Source organism: Arachis stenosperma, chromosome 6 (assembly GCF_014773155.1).
Source record: "Arachis stenosperma cultivar V10309 chromosome 6, arast.V10309.gnm1.PFL2, whole genome shotgun sequence".
NCBI classification, from domain to species: domain Eukaryota; kingdom Viridiplantae; phylum Streptophyta; class Magnoliopsida; order Fabales; family Fabaceae; genus Arachis; species Arachis stenosperma.
In genome coordinates, this window is record NC_080382.1 from 1,668,877 (window position 1) to 1,687,266 (window position 18,390).

General features: G+C 36.5%; 2 protein-coding genes across 2 annotated transcripts; both read left to right on the top strand.

Annotated features, from left to right (window-relative positions):
- Positions 1–12,596: 12,596 nt before the first annotated feature.
- LOC130935469 (uncharacterized) lies at positions 12,597–13,357 on the top strand. Its single transcript, XM_057865225.1, has one exon. The coding sequence runs from the start codon at positions 12,730–12,732 to the stop codon at positions 13,156–13,158; it is 429 nt and encodes a 142-aa protein (XP_057721208.1). The 5' UTR covers positions 12,597–12,729; the 3' UTR covers positions 13,159–13,357.
- A 1,637-nt stretch (positions 13,358–14,994) lies between these two features.
- On the top strand, positions 14,995–17,458 carry LOC130935468 (uncharacterized). The gene is made up of 5 exons (XM_057865224.1): positions 14,995–15,683; positions 15,770–15,922; positions 16,023–16,164; positions 16,525–16,766; positions 16,861–17,458. The coding sequence occupies exons 1-5, from the start codon at positions 15,246–15,248 to the stop codon at positions 17,065–17,067; spliced, it is 1,182 nt and encodes a 393-aa protein (XP_057721207.1). The 5' UTR covers positions 14,995–15,245; the 3' UTR covers positions 17,068–17,458.
- Positions 17,459–18,390: the final 932 nt, after the last annotated feature.

Below are 18,390 nucleotides of genomic sequence, written 5' to 3' on the forward strand. Positions count from 1 at the left end.
ATGGTTGGCTTCTTTAGGAACTCAGAATCCAGATAGTGTTATTGATTCTCCTAGTTAAGTATGATGATTCTTGAACACAGCTACTTTATGAGTCTTGGCCGTGGCCCAAAGCACTCTGTCTTCCAGTATTACCACCGGATACATACATGCCACAGACACATAATTGGGTGAACCTTTTCAGATTGTGACTCAGCTTTGCTAGAGTCCCCAATTAGAGGTGTCCAGGGTTCTTAAGCACACTCTTTTTGCCTTGGATCACAACTTTATTCTTTCTTTTTCTTTCTTTTTCTCTTTCCTTTTTTTTCGGTTTTTTTTTTCGCCTCTTTTTTTTTCTTTTTTTTTGTATTCACTGCTTTTTCTTGCTTCAAGAATCATTTTTAATGATTTTTCAGATCCTCAATAACATGTCTCCTTTTTCATCATTCTTTCAAGAGCCAACCTTCATGAACCACAAATTCAAGATACATATGCACTGTTTAAGCATACATTCAGAGAACAAGAGTCTTGCCACCACATCAAAATAATTAAACTATTATAAAATTCAAAATTCATGCAATTCTTTCTTTTTTTCTCAATTAAGCACGTTTTTATTCAAGAAAGGTGATGGATTCATAGGACATTCATAACTTTAAGGCATAGACACTAAGACACTAATGATCACAAGACACAAACATGGATAAACATAAAGCACAATTTTCGAAAAACAAGAAAACAAAGAACAAGAAGATTAAAGAACGGGTCCACCTTAGTGATGGCGGCTCTTTCTTTCTCTTGAAGATCCTATGGAGAGCTTGAGCTCCTCAATGTCTCTTCCTTGTCTTTGTTGCTCCTCCCTCATGATTCTTTGGTCTTCTCTAATTTCATGGAGGATGATGGAGTGTTCTTGATGCTCCACCCTTAGTTGTCCCATGTTGGAACTCAATTCTCCTAGGGAGGTGTTCAGTTGCTCCCAATAGTTTTGTGGAGGAAGGTGCATCCCTTGGGGTATCTCAGGGATCTCATGATGAGAGGGGTCTCTTGTGTGCTCCATCCTTTTCTTAGTGATGGGCTTGTCCTCATCAATGGGGGTGTCTCCTTCTATGTCAACTCCAACTGAATAACAGAGGTGACAAATGAGATGAGGAAAGGCTAGCCTTGCCAAGGTGGAAGACTTGTCCGCCACTTTATAGAGTTCTTGGGCTATAACCTCATGAACTTCCACTTCTTCTCCAATCATAATGCTATGAATCATGATGGCCCGGTCTAGAGTAACTTCGGACCGGTTGCTAGTGGGAATGATTGAGCGTTGGATGAACTCCAACCATCCTCTAGCCACGGGTTTGAGGTCATGCCTTCTCAATTGAACCGGCTTGCCTCTTGAATCTCTCTTCCATTGTGCGCCCTCTTCACATATAATTGTGAGGACTTGGTCCAACCTTTGATCAAAGTTGACCCTTCTAGTGTAAGGATGTTCATCTCCTTGCATCATAGGCAAGTTGAACGCTACCCTCACACTTTCCGGACTGAAATCCAAGTATTTCCCCCGAACCATAGTAAGATAATTCTTTGGATCCGGGTTCATACTTTGATCATGGTTCTTTGTGATCCATGCATTGGCATAGAACTCTTGAACCATCAAGATTCCGACTTGTTGAATGGGGTTGGTAAGTACTTCCCAACCTCTTCTTCGGATCTCATGGCGGATCTCCGGATATTCACCCTTTTTGAGTGAAAAGGGGACCTCGGGGATCACCTTCTTCAAGGCCACAACTTCATAGAAGTGGTCTTGATGCACCCTTGAGATGAATCTATCCATCTCCCATGACTCGGAGGTGAAAGCTTTTGCCTTCCCTTTCCTCTTTCTAGAGGTTTCTCCGGCCTTGGATGCCATAAATGGTTATGGACAAACAAAAAAGCAATGCTTTTACCACACCAAACTTAAAAGGTTTGCTCGTCCTCGAGCAAAAGAAGAAAGAAGAGAGTAGAAGAAGAAGAAATGAGGGAGAAAGGGATGGCTTTGTATTCGGCCAAAGAAGGGGAGAAGTGGTGTTTAGGTTGTGTGAAAAAGAAGGAATGAAGAAGGGTATTTATAGGAGAGAGGGGAGATGGAGTTCGGCCATTATGGGTGGGTTTGAGAGGGAAAGTGGTTTGAATTGGAATGGTGAGGTTGGTGGGGTTTTGTGAAGGATGGATGTGAGTGGTGAAGAGAAAGATGGGATTTGATAGGTGAAGGGTTTTTTGGGGAAGAGGTATTGAGGTGATTGGTGAATGGGGGAAGAAGAGAGAGAGTGGTGGTGGGGTAGGTGGGGGTCCTGTGGGGTCCACAGATCCTGTGGTGTCAAGGAAAAGTCATCCCTGCACCAAATGTTGCTCAAAATCACGTTTTGAGCCATTTCTGGCGTTAAACGCCGGGCTGGTGCCCATTCCTGGCATTTAACGCCAGGTTCTTGCCCTTTTCTGGCGTTTAACGCCAGTCTGGTGCCCCTTTCTGGCGTTAAACGCCCAGAATGGTGCCAGACTGGGCGTTAAATGCCCAACAGCTAACCTCACTGGCGTTCAAACGCCAGCAACATCTTCCTCTAGGGTGTGCTGTTTTTCTTCCTGTTTTTCATTTTGTTTTTGCTTTTTTTTTATTGATTTTGTGACTTTTCATGATCATCAACCTACAAAAAAGATAAAATAACAAAAGAAAATAGTTAATTATAAAACATTGGGTTGCCTCCCAACAAGCGCTTCTTTAATGTCATTAGCTTGACAGAGGACTCTCATGGAGCCTCACAGATACTCAGAGCCATGTTGGAACCTCCCAACACCAAACTTAGAGTTTGAATGTGGGGGTTCAACACCAAACTTAAAGTTTGGTTGTGGCCTCCCAACACCAAACTTAGAGTTTGACTGTGGAGGCTCTGTTTGGCTCTGTTTTGAGAGAAGCTCTTCATGCTTCTTCTCCATGGTGATAGAGGGATATCCTTGAGCCTTAAATACAAAGGATTCTTCATTCACTTGAATGATTAACTCTCCTCTATCAACATCAATCACAGCCTTTGCTGTGGCTAGGAAGGGTCTGCCAAGGATGATGGTTTCATCCATGCACTTCCCAGTCTCTAGGACTATGAAATCAGTAGGGATGTAATGGTCTTCAACTTTTACCAGAACATCCTCTACAAGTCCATGAGCTTGTTTTCTTGAGTTGTATGCCATCTCTAGTGAGATTTTTGCAGCTTGCACCTCAAAGATCCCTAGCTTCTCCATTACAGAGAGGGGCATGAGGTTTACACTTGACCCTAAGTCACACAAGGCCTTCTTGAAGGTCATGGTGCCTATGGTACAAGGTATGGAAAACTTCCCAGGATCTTGTCTCTTTTGAGGTAATTTCTGCCTAGACAAGTCATCCAGTTCTTTGGTGAGCAAAGGAGGTTCATCTTCCCAAGTCTCATTTCCAAATAACTTGTCATTTAGCTTCATGATTTCTCCAAGGTATTTAGCAACTTGCTCTTCAGTGACATACTCATCCTCTTCAGAGGAAGAATACTCATCAGAGCTCATGAATGGCAGAAGTAATTCCAATGGAATCTCTATGGTCTCATTTTGAGCCTCAGATTCCCATGGTTCCTCATTGGGGAACTCAGAGGAGGTTGGTGCACGCCCATTGAGGTCTTCCTCAGTGGCGTCCACCTCCTCTCTTTCCTCTCCATATTCGGCCATGGTTATGGCTTTGCACTCTCCTTTTGGATTTTCTTCTGTATTACTTGGGAGAGTACTAGGAGGGAGTTCAGTAATTTTCTTGCTCAGCTGACCCACTTGTCCTTCCAAATTTCTGATGGAGGACCTTGTTTCATTTATGAAACTTTGAGTGGTTTTGATTAGATCAGAGACCATTGTTGCTAAGTCAGAGGTATTCTGCTTAGAAATCTCTGTCTGTTGCTGGGAAGATGATGGAAAAGGTTTGCCATTGCTAAACCTGTTTCTTCCACCATTATTGTTATTGAAACCTTGTTGAGGTCTCTCTTGATTCTTCCATGAGAAATTTGGATGATTTCTCCATGAAGAATTATAGGTGTTTCCATAGGGCTCTCCTAGGTAATTCACCTCTTCCATTGAAGGGTTCTCAGGATCATAAGCTTCTTCCTCAAATGAAGCATCCTTAGTACTGCCAGGTGCTTTTTGCATTCCAGACAGACTTTGAGAAATCAAATTGACTTGTTGAGTCAATATCTTATTCCGAGCCAGTATGGCATTCAGAGTATCAATCTCAAGAACTCCTTTCTTCTGACTTGTCCCATTGTTCACAGGATTCCTTTCAGAAGTGTACATGAATTGGTTATTTGCAACCATCTCAATTAGTTCCTGAGCCTCTGTAGGCGTCTTCTTCAGATGAAGAGATCCTCCAGCAGAGCTGTCCAAAGACATCTTGGATAGTTCAGAGAGACCATCATAGAAAATACCTATGATGCTCCATTCAGAAAGCATGTCTGAGGGACATTTTCTGGTCAGTTGTTTGTATCTTTTCCAAGCTTCATAGAGAGATTCTCCATCCTTCTGTCTGAAGGTTTGGACTTCCACTCTAAGCTTACTCCATTTTTGAGGTGGAAAGAACTTTGCCAAGAAGGCATTGACTAGCTTTTCCCAAGAGTCCAGGCTATCTTTAGGTTGTGAGTCCAACCATATTCTAGCTCTGTCTCTTACAGCAAAAGGGAATAGCATCAGTCTGTAGACCTCAGGGTCAACCCCATTAGTCTTGACTGTGTCACAGATTTGCAAGAACTCAGCTAAAAACTGATGAGGATCTTCCATTGGAAGTCCATGGAATTTGCAATTCTGTTGCATTAGAGAAACTAATTGAGGCTTAAGCTCAAAGTTTTTTGCTCCAATGGCAGGGATAGAGATGCTTCTTCTATAGAAGTCGGGAGTAGGTGCAGTAAAGTCACCCAGCACCTTCCTCGTATTGTTGGCATTGTTGTTGTTTTCGACTGCCATGTGTTCTTCTTCTTTGAAGAATTCGGTCAGGTCCTCTAAAGAGAGTTGTGCTTTGGCTTCTCTTAGCTTTCTCTTCAAGGTTCTTTCAGGTTCAGGGTCCGCTTCAACAAGAATGCCTTTGTCTCTGCTCCTGCTCATATGAAAGAGAAGAGAACAAGAAGATGTGGAATCCTCTATGTCACAGTATAGAGATTCCTTGAGGTGTCAGAGGAAAAGAAAAATAGAAGAAAGAAGGTAGAAGAATTCGAACTTGATGAGATAAAGTTCGAATTGTGCATTAAGAAGGAGTAGTACTCCATAAATAGAAGGATGTGAGAAGGAGGGAAGAGAATTTTCGAAAATTAATTAGAAAGATGTCAAAAACATTTTAAAAATTGATTGATAATTTTCGAAAATTGAAAGTGGAAAAGAAATCAAGTGATTTTTGAAAAAGATTTTGAAATTAGAAGTTAAAAAGATTTGATTGAAAACTGATTTTGAAAAAGATGTGATTAAAGAGATATGATTGAAAAGATTTGATTTAAAAACAATTTTAAAAGATATGTTTTGAAAACAATTTTTTTTAAAAGATTTGATTTTGAAAATCAATGACTTGTCTAACAAGAAAAGATATGATTCAAACATTAAACCTTCCTCAACAGAAAAGGCAACATATTTGAGATGTTCAATCAAATCATTAATTGTTAGTAAGTATTTTTGAAAAAGGAAAGAAATTGATTTTGAAAACATTTGATTGAAAAGATATGATTTGAAAAAGATTTGATTTTGAAAAACTTAGAAAACTTGAAAAAAAAATTGATTTGAAAACAAAATCTTCCCCCTTTGCCATCCTGGCGTTAAACGCCCAGAATGGTATCCATTCTGGCGTTTAACGCCCAAAATGCTACCTCTTTGGGCGTTAAACGCCCAACCAGGTACCCTGGCAGGCGTTTAAACGCCAGTCTGTCTTCTTCACTGGGCATTTTTGAATGCTCAACTTTTTCTGTATAATTCCTCTGCAGCATGTTCTGAATCTTCAATTCTTTGTATTATTGACTTGAAAAGACACAACTTAAAAATATTTTTGGATTTTTAATAATCAAAATGCAACAAGAATGAAATAACAATGCATGCAAGACACCAAACTTAGCAGTTTGTATACTACTGACACTATATGAGACACATAAACACTCAAGCCAAAAGAATTCAAAGATCAGAGTAAGGAATCATCAAGAATTACTTGAAGATCCTTAAGATACATGAATGAATGTATGCAATTGACACCAAACTTAAGATGAGACTAGTGTCTCAACAAGGAACATAACATATTTTTGGTTTTTATGAAATTTTTTTGAATTTTTTTGTGTTTTTCGAAAATTAAGTGGGAAAAGATATCAAAATTCTTAATGAGAATTCCAGGAATCAGTGCAATGCTAGTCTAAGACTCCGGTCCAGGAATTAGACATGGCTTCACAGCCAGCCAAGCTTTCAAAGAAAGCTTCGGTCCAAAACACTAGACATGGCCAAAGGCCAGCCAAGCCTTAGCAGATCACTGCTCCAAAAGCAAGATTGATAAAAATCAACAAGCTCTTGTGATGATAAGTTGAAACCTCGGTCCAATGAGATTAGACATGGCTTCCCAGCCAGCCAGATTTCAACAAATCATCATGAAACTCTAGAATTCGTCTTCAAGAATTTTGAAAAAAAAATACCTAATCTAAGCAACAAGATGTACCGTCAGTTGTCCAAACTGAACAATCCCTGGCATTGTTACCAAAAGCTTGTTCAAAACTTGAACAATCCCCGGCAACGGCGCCAAAAACTTGGTGCGCGAAATTGTGAACAATACTTTTCACAACTCTCATAATCCCCGGTCATGAACTCCAAAAACTTGGTAGTTCAATTCCATGGCATTACACAACTTCGCACAACTAACCAGCAAGTGCACTGGGTCGTCCAAGTAATACCTTACGTGAGTAAGGGTCGATCCCACGGAGATTGTTAGTATGAAGCAAGCTATGGTCATCTTGCAAATCTTAGTCAGGCAAACTCAAATGTATATGGTGATGAACGAAAATAACATAAAAGATAAAGATAGAGATACTTATGTAATTCATTGGTAGGAACTTCAGATAAGCGCATGAAGATGCCTTCCCTTCCGTCTCTCTGCTTTCCTACTGTCTTCATCCAATCCTTCTTACTCCTTTCCATGGCAAGCTCGTGTAGGGTTTCACCGTTGTCAATGGCTACCTCCCATCCTCTCAGTGAAAGCGATTGCATATGCTCTGTCACAGCATAGCGGAATTCAGCTGTCGGTTCTCGGTCAGGCCGGAATAATATCCATCGATACTTTTGCGTCTGTCACTAACGCCCCGCCTGCTAGGAGTTTGAAGCACGTCACAGTCATTCAGTCATTGAATCCTACTCAGAATACCACAGACAAGGTTAGACCTTCCGGATTCTCTTGAATGCTGCCATCAGTTCTCGCCTATACCACGAAGACTCTGATCTCACGGAATGGTTGGCTCGTTTGTCAGGCGAGCACTCGGTTGTCAGGCGATCAACCATGCGTCGTGCAATCAGGAATCCAAGAGATATTCACTAGAGCCTTGGTTGCTTGTAGAACAAGAGTGGTTGTCAGTCACCTTGTTCATAAGTGAGAATGATGATGAGTGTCACGGATCATCACATTCATCAAGTTGAAGAACAAGTGATATCTTAGAACAAGAACAAGCGGAATTGAATGGAAGAACAATAGTAATTGCATTAATACTCGAGGTACAGCAGAGCTCCACACCTTAATCTATGGTGTGTAGAAACTCCACCGTTGAAAATACATAAGCATAAGGTCTAGGCATGGCCGAATGGCCAGCCTCCCAATGATCTAAGATAGCATAAAACGAAGATAGCTACCAAAGTCCCCTAATACAATAGTAAAAGGTCCTACTTATAGATAACTAGTAGCCTAAGGTTTACAGAAATGAGTAAATGACATAAAAATCCACTTCCGGGCCCACTTGGTGTGTGCTTGGGCTGAGCAATGAAGCAATTTCGTGTAGAGACTCTTCTTGGAGTTAAACGCCAGCTTTTATGCCAGTTTGGGCGTTTAACTCCCATTTGGGTGCCAGTTCCAGCGTTTAACGCTGGGATTTCTTGAGGTGACTTTGAACGCCGGTTTGGGCCATCAAATCTTGGGCAAAGTATGGACTATCATATATTGCTGGAAAGCCCAGGATGTCTACTTTCCAACGCCGTTGAGAGCGCGCCAATTGGGCTTCTGTAGCTCCAGAAAATCCACTTCGAGTGCAGGGAGGTCAGAATCCAACAGCATCTGCAGTCCTTTTCAGTCTCTGAATCAGATTTTTGCTCAGAACCTTCAATTTCAGCCAGAAAATACCTGAAATCACAGAAAAACACACAAACTCATAGTAAAGTCCAGAAAAGTGAATTTTAACTAAAAACTAATAAAAATATACTATAAACTCAACTAAAACTACCAAAAACATACTAAAAACAATGCCAAAAAGTGTATAAATTATCCGCTCATCACCGTTGTACTGGTAGTAATATTCAATGTATTTTAAATATTTGTGATGTAGCTGTACCAATATTAGAATTTATGCACATTAAATAGGCAATAATAACATTAACGTACGAAGCAATTGACGATCATTAAAATATCAAATTGAATTATCTAACGAAGTCAAGTACAAATAATCATAAAATTTAGGCCTCCTTAAAACCTAAATTAATAGGAAAAGAATGTCTTTAGTCTAGTAACTTTCTAAGAATAATACCTTTTGATGTGGATAGCAATTAGCATTCTATGTTCTCAGGACCTCAGAAGTTTTTTAAGTTTTGTAACGTGTACGTCCCTTTATCCAGATTTTCTTTAACCCTAATAGGTCTTTTTCAAGTGGGGGTTAACTTTTCTTGAGATATCAAGGTACTGGCATCAGTTTATTTTAGAACCAAGTCTCCTACTTAGAAGCTCCTAAGTTTGACTTTGGTATTATATCTCTTTGCAATCCTCTGCCTTAATGCTTGTTCAGCTAAATTGGTTGCTGACTTTACTTTATCAATAAGGTCAAGATCCATATGATAATCGAAACTCATGAGTAGCAATCTTAGACTAGGCTCTCCAAATTTTTATTGGGTTATGGTCTCGGCTTCTCTTGAATTTGGGAATCCAAGTCCACTAAAAATACTCTATTAAAATATTTGACTTTATTCCTTAAGGTCAAACTTACTTTATTGTACTTTACAACAACTACTTGATCTATTCGGATAGTGGTTACACGACCTTCAGAGGTCAGGGCTTTATCACAGAACTTTATTGGTATAAACACAGCTATCCAATCTCCTCAGATAGTGGCTACACGACCTTCAGAGGTCAGGACTTCATCACAGAATTTTGTTGGGATAAATGCTCACAGATCATGTATTGTCTTCCTTTTCAGATCACATTATAAGCTGTTGAATTCTTTAGGATCACATTTATTGTCTTTCTTCCTAACTTGTGGTGTTGATGACCTTGGGGTTGAGGATTGTCCCAAACTTTCAGCCTTATTAGGTGATAAAATTAGATTTTTTTTTCTTTTAGTCAAAACCACCTTCGAGATGTCTTCATCTTGCATATATTCAAGGCGATTTGATTAATTTTTTCCATAGACTTCACATCCGTGGAAGTCAAGTGTCTCCTAAAATCACCTTCCAGCAAACCAGCAATAAAGCACAAGCACACAACTTTAGGAGTTTGTGTGTTAACCTCTAGTAAAGCCTTGTTAAAGCAATTCAAATAATCTTGGATGCTCTCACTCACTCTTTGCTCTACACCAAGTAATGATATTGGGTGTTTGGCCTAAGTTCTTCTTGTAGTAAAGTGTGCTAGAAACTTCATCTTGATATCATCAAAAAAGGAGATGAATCCAAAAGGCAATATGTTGAATCAAGCCATTGTTGGTCCTAACAACGTGACTAAAAAGCCTTACACCAGATCACATCTCCTACTCCTGTTAGTTTATCAAAATGCTTAGGCAAGCGAACTTAGACGACATGGGAAGCAAATAGAGTTTGACCCTAATCACATGCTCCCGAGTATCCCTGTCTTTTTTAGGACCCGGACTCCTTTGTGGAGTCCGTTTCCTTTTAAAATTGGGCTAAATGGGAGTTAGTTCTTTCCTTTCTTTCAAGTTTGCGACGCCCCTCATCACATCGAGCCGAGTCCCTCCTATGCCCTTGAGGAAAGCGAGAATGTCGATGATCATCCTCTTGGCATCGCGCGTGAGCCCTTTCCGAGGTCCTCCTTTCATGACTATGATCACGACCTCTAGTTGTACGACTTCAAGACCGAAATTGCTTGAGTATGATCACTCTTCCAATCGACGTTGTGACTCTTGCATTTGTGGCGCATTTCTTACATGGCATGGACGTAGTCTTACTCTAAACCAACAAAATGACAAACTCTAAAGTTCTGAACCTTGCGATTTTCTAATCTTGGAGGAATTTGAAGTTCTTGATTGGTAGGTGGGATGATATCAGTTTTATGTCTATCATCTTGATTTTGTTATTTATTGAAATGAGTGTTTGAGTTGATTACAGATAGCGCCAAATGTTCGTACCTTTTGGTGAGGTTATGAGTTAGGAAAATTTGAAGATCCTAATCTGACAACGTTGGAATTAGGCTGGAAAGACAACCTAAAATACACTCTGATTCTTAAGTTAGTAGTGTTTGAAGTGATAGAGTGAACAGTGTATTACCTACCGAGTTCTTCTTTTTTCCTTTATTACATTTTAGTTCTTTGATTTGACAGTTTCGTGAGTTAATGATTTTATTAGCCTTAATGACTTAGGCTTGGTTTGATAAAACTTTTCGAAGAGGTGCTTGTGCTTTTTAAAAGTTCAAACTCCTCATTTTATGTTTAGTAAATCAAAAAAATCATGTGCTTGTACTTGCAATTTTTAAAAGATTGGGATACTTTTGAAAGCATATAAGATAGAATTTTTTAAAGTTGGCTTATATTTTTTAAAATTTAAAAGTCTAATATAACCTCATTTGTTAACTAATTTTCAAATTTAATGGTTGTATTTATGTCTATTATAATATTTTTAAATTTTAAAAGTTATTTTACCAAATACAATTGTTGTTGCTTGTGTTTGTTAAAAATTATTTTTAATTTGATTTGATAAACATAAATGTTACAACTTTTAAAAAATTATTTTTTAAAAATTAACTCTTATAAACTGCTTTTGAAAAGTAAAAACTTTACCACACTAAATTTTAACCGTTTGATATTAATGTAATTTTCTCATTTATTCATATGTTCAGTATGTCATTCTTGTTCAAAACAGTTATATAGCTGGTTCTACTTTTTTTTTTTCTCGTTATTCTTTGTTATGCCTCCTGCTATAAATAGAATGTAGTGAAAAAGAGAGAGCATGGAGAATAGAATTTGTGACTGAGTTGAATTCCATTGGGAAGGGAGGGAGGGAAAATTATTTTGTCTAAGTATGAAAAAGAGAGGGGAGAGAGAAAAGGATTATTTTGTCATTCTAAACAAATAAGAAAGTCACATTTAGAATTTTACCAATTACTGAGGGTATTTTTAATTTGAGAATCAAATATTCCATTAACTCAAAATTTTTTTTTGTCACAGTAAAAACTTGATTAAAAGAGTTAAAATAATTTATGAATCCAATTAAAAAATATAAAGACCTACAAATTTAATAAAATTATAAAAATAAAAAAGTAATTAAATCTATTTGTATTTAAAATGATAAAATACTAAAATATGATTAGTAAGATAAAAAGGAGACATCATTATAATCAAAACTTCTTTTTCATTTTTATTTTAAATAAGAATGTAATCTTATTATTTACATCTTATTAGAATTTGTTTAGATCATGTGGATGCTGGATTTATATTATTTTTTATTATTTTTTTAATTTATATCACACAAAGTAATAATAAAAAATAGATTCTCTTAATTTTTTTAATTATTTAATAAAATACTTATTTTATATTTTTAAATAAAAAAATAATATATGAAAAAATATTAAATAAAAAAAATCAAGTTTACTAAATAATTGAAGAACCAAAAAAAAAGAGACATTCCCGTTCCGTAACCAAAAAAATCAGTGTCTTTCTTCACTAGTGAAATGGTGAATAGACCAACCAACAAAATTATAGGAGAGAAACACTATCAAGCAGAGGCATGACCTGGAGTTCACTGGCAACAAGAGGTAAGAGATAGGCTTGTTTGATCGTTATTATTTTGTTAGAAAAAGATATTTTTTAAGAAGTTGTAAATTATATTTTTTTTAAAAGATTTTTTTTTTCTTAAAAAAGATGTTTTTATATTATTATACCCAAACATAATTGATAGATAAAAAAAATCTTTTTATATAAAATATCCAAACATAAAATTACTTTTATTTTTTCATAAGATCTTTTAAAAAAAATAACTTTAAAAATTTTTTTTTTATAAACTCACCCAAACAAATTTTTTGTCCCCACATGACTCTATTTAGTAATCTTATTTTATATTATATTAATTTAAGGCATCAAGATAACCAGATAAGACCTGAGCCACCAATAATTGAATTTATTAGATGATATAAAGTTCTAAATAAAACAAAAATCGATGCTTACCATTAATGATAATAATAAAGAAGAAACCTTTCAATCATGTGATGAGATCGTTATTCTATTACTATATAGCCATAGCCCCACCCAACACCAATTTTACTCTTCTTATTCTTATACCTGTTCTTCTTCTTTGTAAATTGCATTGATGGCTGTTTACTCTAATTGCTTAACTCAAATCCCACTTCGCAATTATGGATCATCTCTCAAATATCCAAAGAAAGAATTGAAGGCCAGGAGCAGCTTTGTTCCTCTGAAAAAGGCAGCAGCAGTGAGGATCACAAAAGTCACAGCATCCATTAAAAACAAGGTTTACGAGGATAAATCAGAGGGCATAGTTTGCTACGAAGATGAGCGGGGAGAAATAATATGTGAAGGGTATGATGAAGGACCATGCTTTCAAAGAATTCCAAAGGCAAGCTATCACCTTCCAAATCCAAGAGACGCTGAAATCAGGAATCTTGTTATCCAACAAGGATGGCTTCAGATTGCTAAAGAGGAAGAAAAAGTGAACAATGATACAGTTGAGAGTCTCAAAAGAGACTTGAACTGCAATGGCTTTAACTCCTTTCGCTAGTCACCTCAATCTTACCATCTTGTATGTATTCCATCGATGGCAATTCTTTTCTCAATTTAATTGCCTCTCCTTTTCAGTCATTGATGTATACTACTATCTCTACCCTACTAGTATTGTAAATTATATCTCATGGAACAGCAGAGCATGACTTGCAATAAATTTGTTTGTCTTTGCGTCTTAAAAGCAGAGCACACATACATATTATATGCATTTGCATTATTTACAAAGCCTATCTTTCTATCCAAATGCATATTTTTATATACAAAAATGCTATTTGTACTATTTTTGTACACTAAAATCAATCACTAATGTATTTGTATCTAAATACATTTGTGTTTTAATTTATTTTCAATGTGTATTTGTATTCTACTATGAGGAAGTGTAGGGAGCCAATGGAATATCTGTACAATATATATAATGGGGGTATATAGATGTTCGATTCAGTAGGATATCAGATGTTTATGATCCTGGTACTCGGATGATTATTTTGGATAGTATGAGTATATTGTGTTTGAAAAATTAGTAGTATTTTATTCTAGATGTTTATTTTTTAACTTATATTGAGACAAATAAATAACCCATTGTACATATTGTACAAATACTCTATTGACTCCTTAACAGAATTTATTTTATATTGGTAGCTTTAGTAGCTAATTTTAGTATATACGAAGCATAATTTTTTTATATATGGCCAACAAAGCCTATGCTACAAAAGAAAGGAAAAGAATAAAATGAAAAGCTAACTTACTAGATACTCACAGCACCCCCAGTAATGAAAATTAGCGATTAACATTTTTAAAGAGAAAGTATAATGATCTAGAAGAGAAACAGAATCACCCATTTAATACTATAAAATGAAAAAATATATTTTATGGGATGTAGGAAGGATGAATGTGTGCAAGGAAAAGCAAACAAATTGTGAATGTGCCCAGGCCAACGTATGTGTTATGATCACCAATCTTGCATTCACTGCTGCACTCTTTTAATTTATTGTGACATCAAGATCAGGCATGGAGAATGCAAGTGATATACTTCCAGTCTCGATCTTTTTAAATCATTGTTTACCAATTTGAAAAGTTAAATCCAATATCAACTAAACGAAAATCTATAAGTTATTCAACCTAATGTAGTATACGTGATTTGCAGTATGCATTATTAATGTACAAATATGAGTAAATTTTAGATTTCTTATTTTGAATTTAAAATAACTTGTAATTATGCTGTCTTTGAAAAAAATCGATGGCATTAACAATTCTCAAATTCAATATAATTAGCTTTTAGAGATTAACTTATTCGAATATATTCATTGAATTTATAAATTGTATATTATATAAATTTTTTATTTAAATTTAAAAAAATATTAAGTAAAAACTCCGATACAGTCAACTTCAAGTGGAATTAATAGTTGAAAATTGATAAATAATTTAACTAATTTATTTAACCACTTTTAATTATCAAATTCACGTTAAGTCGGCACTTTTTTTATTTTTAATATTAGATTAACAATGGTATTTTTTTAAATTGTGATCTACTGTGGTATTTTTTTAAAATGTGAGATAATTTAATGTACGGAATACAAATCAGACCATCTGATTTTTTAGAGTTACAAAAATTGGACCATTCGATTTTTAGGTACACAACTCAGACTGTACGATTTCTATACTCCAAACTTTTAAAATTTTTTAAACAGAAATCGAAAGATCCAATTTATGTATCTCCTATCATTTTTAAAAACACCAAAAATTATCACGTTAAAATATAACACTCATTCTACCTCCATATCTAAATTTTTTAGCCTTAAGTTGATGAGAGAACTCATTGCACTAAACGCGTCGTTGATAAATCCTAATTTAGCAGTCATTCCCACTATCTTGGCTTAAATCCCCAAAACCCTAATTTTACAAGACTCAGGATCACTTTCAATTATTTTTCCGAAGAAGACGTTCTATAATTTCCATCTGTATACATACAGTGTTAACCACCACTCGTATGGTTGTGCGTTGTTTTTGTGCTGTGGATAGTCTCTCTTGTAATTCGAATTGGAACGAGAATATCGGCGATTAAGAGAGAAGAGAAAAGAGGCATAAATGTGGTGGAGATCCGCATCATTCATACTTGACAGGCAGCAGAACGACGCGCCTCTGAGGCCGGACACATCGTCCACCATTACTCCTCCTCCACCCACTGAATCCTCCTCCGCAATGGGATTGCCCACCGACCACAACCCTAACATCTCCGCCTACTACCAGACAAGGGCCGCCCACCACGCCGTCGTTACCAGCGACTGGCTCGCCCAGGCCCAGGCTGCCGCCGCCGTTGCCCACGACCTCCCTCAATCCACCTCCACCGCTGATCCCGACAAGCCCTTCAGCGTTATCGACGTCTTCAACAACTGGCGTAGACAGCCCGATTTGGCTGAGGCCGTCGCTGCCATTCGCGCCCTGGCCGCCGTCATCAGGTCCAGCCAGGCCTCCACCATGATGCAGCTCGAAATCGAGCTCAAGAAAGCCTCCGACTCTCTCAAAGTAATTTCAATTCACTCTCTTTCTTTCAAAAAATGGTTGGATTTCTTGAATGAATGTCTCCTTATTAAGCTGGCTTTACTTTACAGGCTTGGGATACGACTTCAATCTCCTTGACTGCTGGCTGTGATTTGTTTATGCGGTATGTGACGAGGACCTCTGCTTTGGAGTATGAAGATTTTAATTCAGCCAAGTCTCGCCTAATCGAGCGCGCTGAGAAGTTTGGCGAAATCTCCTACAAGGTTTTAGTTTATTCATTAATCTTAATGCAACTTATCAAGATCGATCAGCTGTACCCTCTTTAGTTTCAATTACTCACTTCCCAACTTGTTTGTTTTGCAGTCCAGGAAAATTATTGCCATGTTGAGTCAAGAGTTTATATTTGATGGCTGTACAATTTTAGTCCATGGGTTTTCCAGGGTTGTCTTTGAAGTTCTAAAACTGGCAGCACAAAATAAAAAGCTATTTAGAGTCTTCTGCACAGGTATTTTACCCTCTCACTCTCTTTCTTTTTGTTTATATATTGATATATAGATTTACTTCCAACTCACAAGCCAGGGCATTCATAATTGAGCTATTACAAAAAGGTCTTTGTGTTCAAATGTATTGCCTATGCCTGATTGTTTGGTTTTTGATAGTCACTCCACTGTCATTCATTGAACACATAAACATTGCCACTCAGTAGGATAAAGCTTGGTTTTTGAATGTTGATTTTTTGCAAAATTTCGGTTTCAATTTTTTCCACCATATCCCTTGATTAATGCCTGTGAACCCTGCATCTCTAGTTTGGTCATTATAGAAATTTGTGATCTGAACTTCAAACCTTTTGTGCTTGGGACCACAGAGGGAAGACCGGATCGAACAGGATTACGGTTGTCAAATGAGCTGGCAAAGCTTGACGTTCCTGTGAAACTTGTAATAGACTCTGCTGTTGCGTATACTATGGACGAGGTGGACATGGTTTTTGTGGGTGCAGATGGTGTTGTTGAAAGTGGCGGCATAATTAACATGATGGGGACATATCAAATTGCATTGGTTGCAAATAGTATGAATAAGCCAGTTTATGTTGCTGCTGAAAGCTATAAGGTGTTTTGCATGATAACAAAATTGTTTCAGATGTTGAATTAGGAGCGGTATTGTCTTTCGGTGTTTACAAGTTTTTCTTTGTGTTGCTTTGCAGTTTGCTCGTCTCTACCCTCTTGACCAGAAAGACTTGGCTCCTGCCTTGCGCCCTATCGATTTTGGTGTACCAATTCCATCCAAGGTTGAAGTTGAAAGGTCTGCCAGGGATTACACTCCTCCTCAATATCTGACTCTGCTTTTCACAGATTTAGGTGTTCTTACTCCATCAGTTGTTAGTGATGAGCTGATCCAGTTATACTTATAGTCATCCATATATATGTAATTATTTTATAACTATTCTTTGAATCTGTTAGCCTCAATTCAAGATAATGTATTGTCTGATGGATTTTTGTTTTTCACACGAGTACGTGTGTGTCTTTTAACTAATTAGGGATAGTTTTTTTCTTATAATCAGGCAATACTTATCTGTTAACCTGGCATCATTGCTTATTCCCCTTCTAATTGTTAACTTTGGCAATTGTTACAAAATTTCATGAATTGGCCTGGTAGCAAGTAGCAGCACTGCTCATGGACTGTGTATACTTAGTGTTCACGTATAAAACAAGGGACACTCTAGTGTACAGATTGAAGTGGTATAGAGAGAGAGTTTAAATTCCTTTTATAAATATTTTTTATTATTTTATTATTATTCAAAATGTGAGTCCTATCTTTATCCATCTCTCTTTCATCCTATTAAAGAAAAAATCTGTAATCTTTACCATATAATTTACCATGAAACAAATATGTTAATGGCTATGAGCAGGTGCTGATAGTGATTAGGTACAAAGTACAAACACTGACAAAAGAGGGCTTCGGGGTCGGCTTATCACATGTCAATGTAAGTTTGGTTAGCTTCTTCCCCTCTTGTTCTTTGATTCCAAATATCTTTACTAATATTCTATAAGACTAATTTGATTTGTAATTCTTATTGTTTTATCCCTACTCTATGTTGGGTACTCTAGATAATTATTATTTTACCTCCACCTATGTATTAGTATTATACACTGGCTGCTAATCATGCTTCATTGATCAAATGAGCTAGCACATTTTTTTAAGAGTTAATTACCAAAACAATACATGAAAGATTAGTACTTGAAAGATGTTGACAAAATAGTCCCTAAATTGACAAAATAGTCCCTAAAAGATTATTAATTTTGACAGAAGTGACTAACTGTCAACTGATTTAGATGACATTAACGTTAAACACCGACCTAACTAACCAAAAGGATGACATGACTCGACATAGCAATCAACAATTATAATAATTATAAAAAATGAAAAATGTTAGAGTCATCAGAATTTATTGTTTTTGGTCATCAGGTGGCTATCAATGTTTAAAAGTATGAAATAAAATATGTTGTTAGATTATTAAATTAAGAAAATTAGATTAAAAGAATTAAGTTAATGACTAATTAATGAACAAAAACAATAAATTGTGATGATTTTTTTAGCATTTTTCATAAAAAAAATCCAACAATCATTTATAAAAAAAGCCTCCATAAGTTTTATAATTAAAAAAGCTTCAACAATTAAAGCTATTCTTTTAAGAAATATCTTCTTCCTCTGCTTGACACAATCACAACAGATC

Coding starts and splice junctions, on each gene's coding strand:
- LOC130935469 (XM_057865225.1), top strand. CDS start 12,730: ATGGCTGTTTACTCTAATTGCTTAACTCAAATCCCACTTCGCAATTAT.
- LOC130935468 (XM_057865224.1), top strand. CDS start 15,246: ATGTGGTGGAGATCCGCATCATTCATACTTGACAGGCAGCAGAACGAC. Junction 15,923..16,022: donor TTGGCGAAATCTCCTACAAG/GTTTTAGTTTAT, acceptor TTTGTTTTGCAG/TCCAGGAAAATTATTGCCAT. Junction 16,767..16,860: donor TTGCTGCTGAAAGCTATAAG/GTGTTTTGCATG, acceptor GTTGCTTTGCAG/TTTGCTCGTCTCTACCCTCT.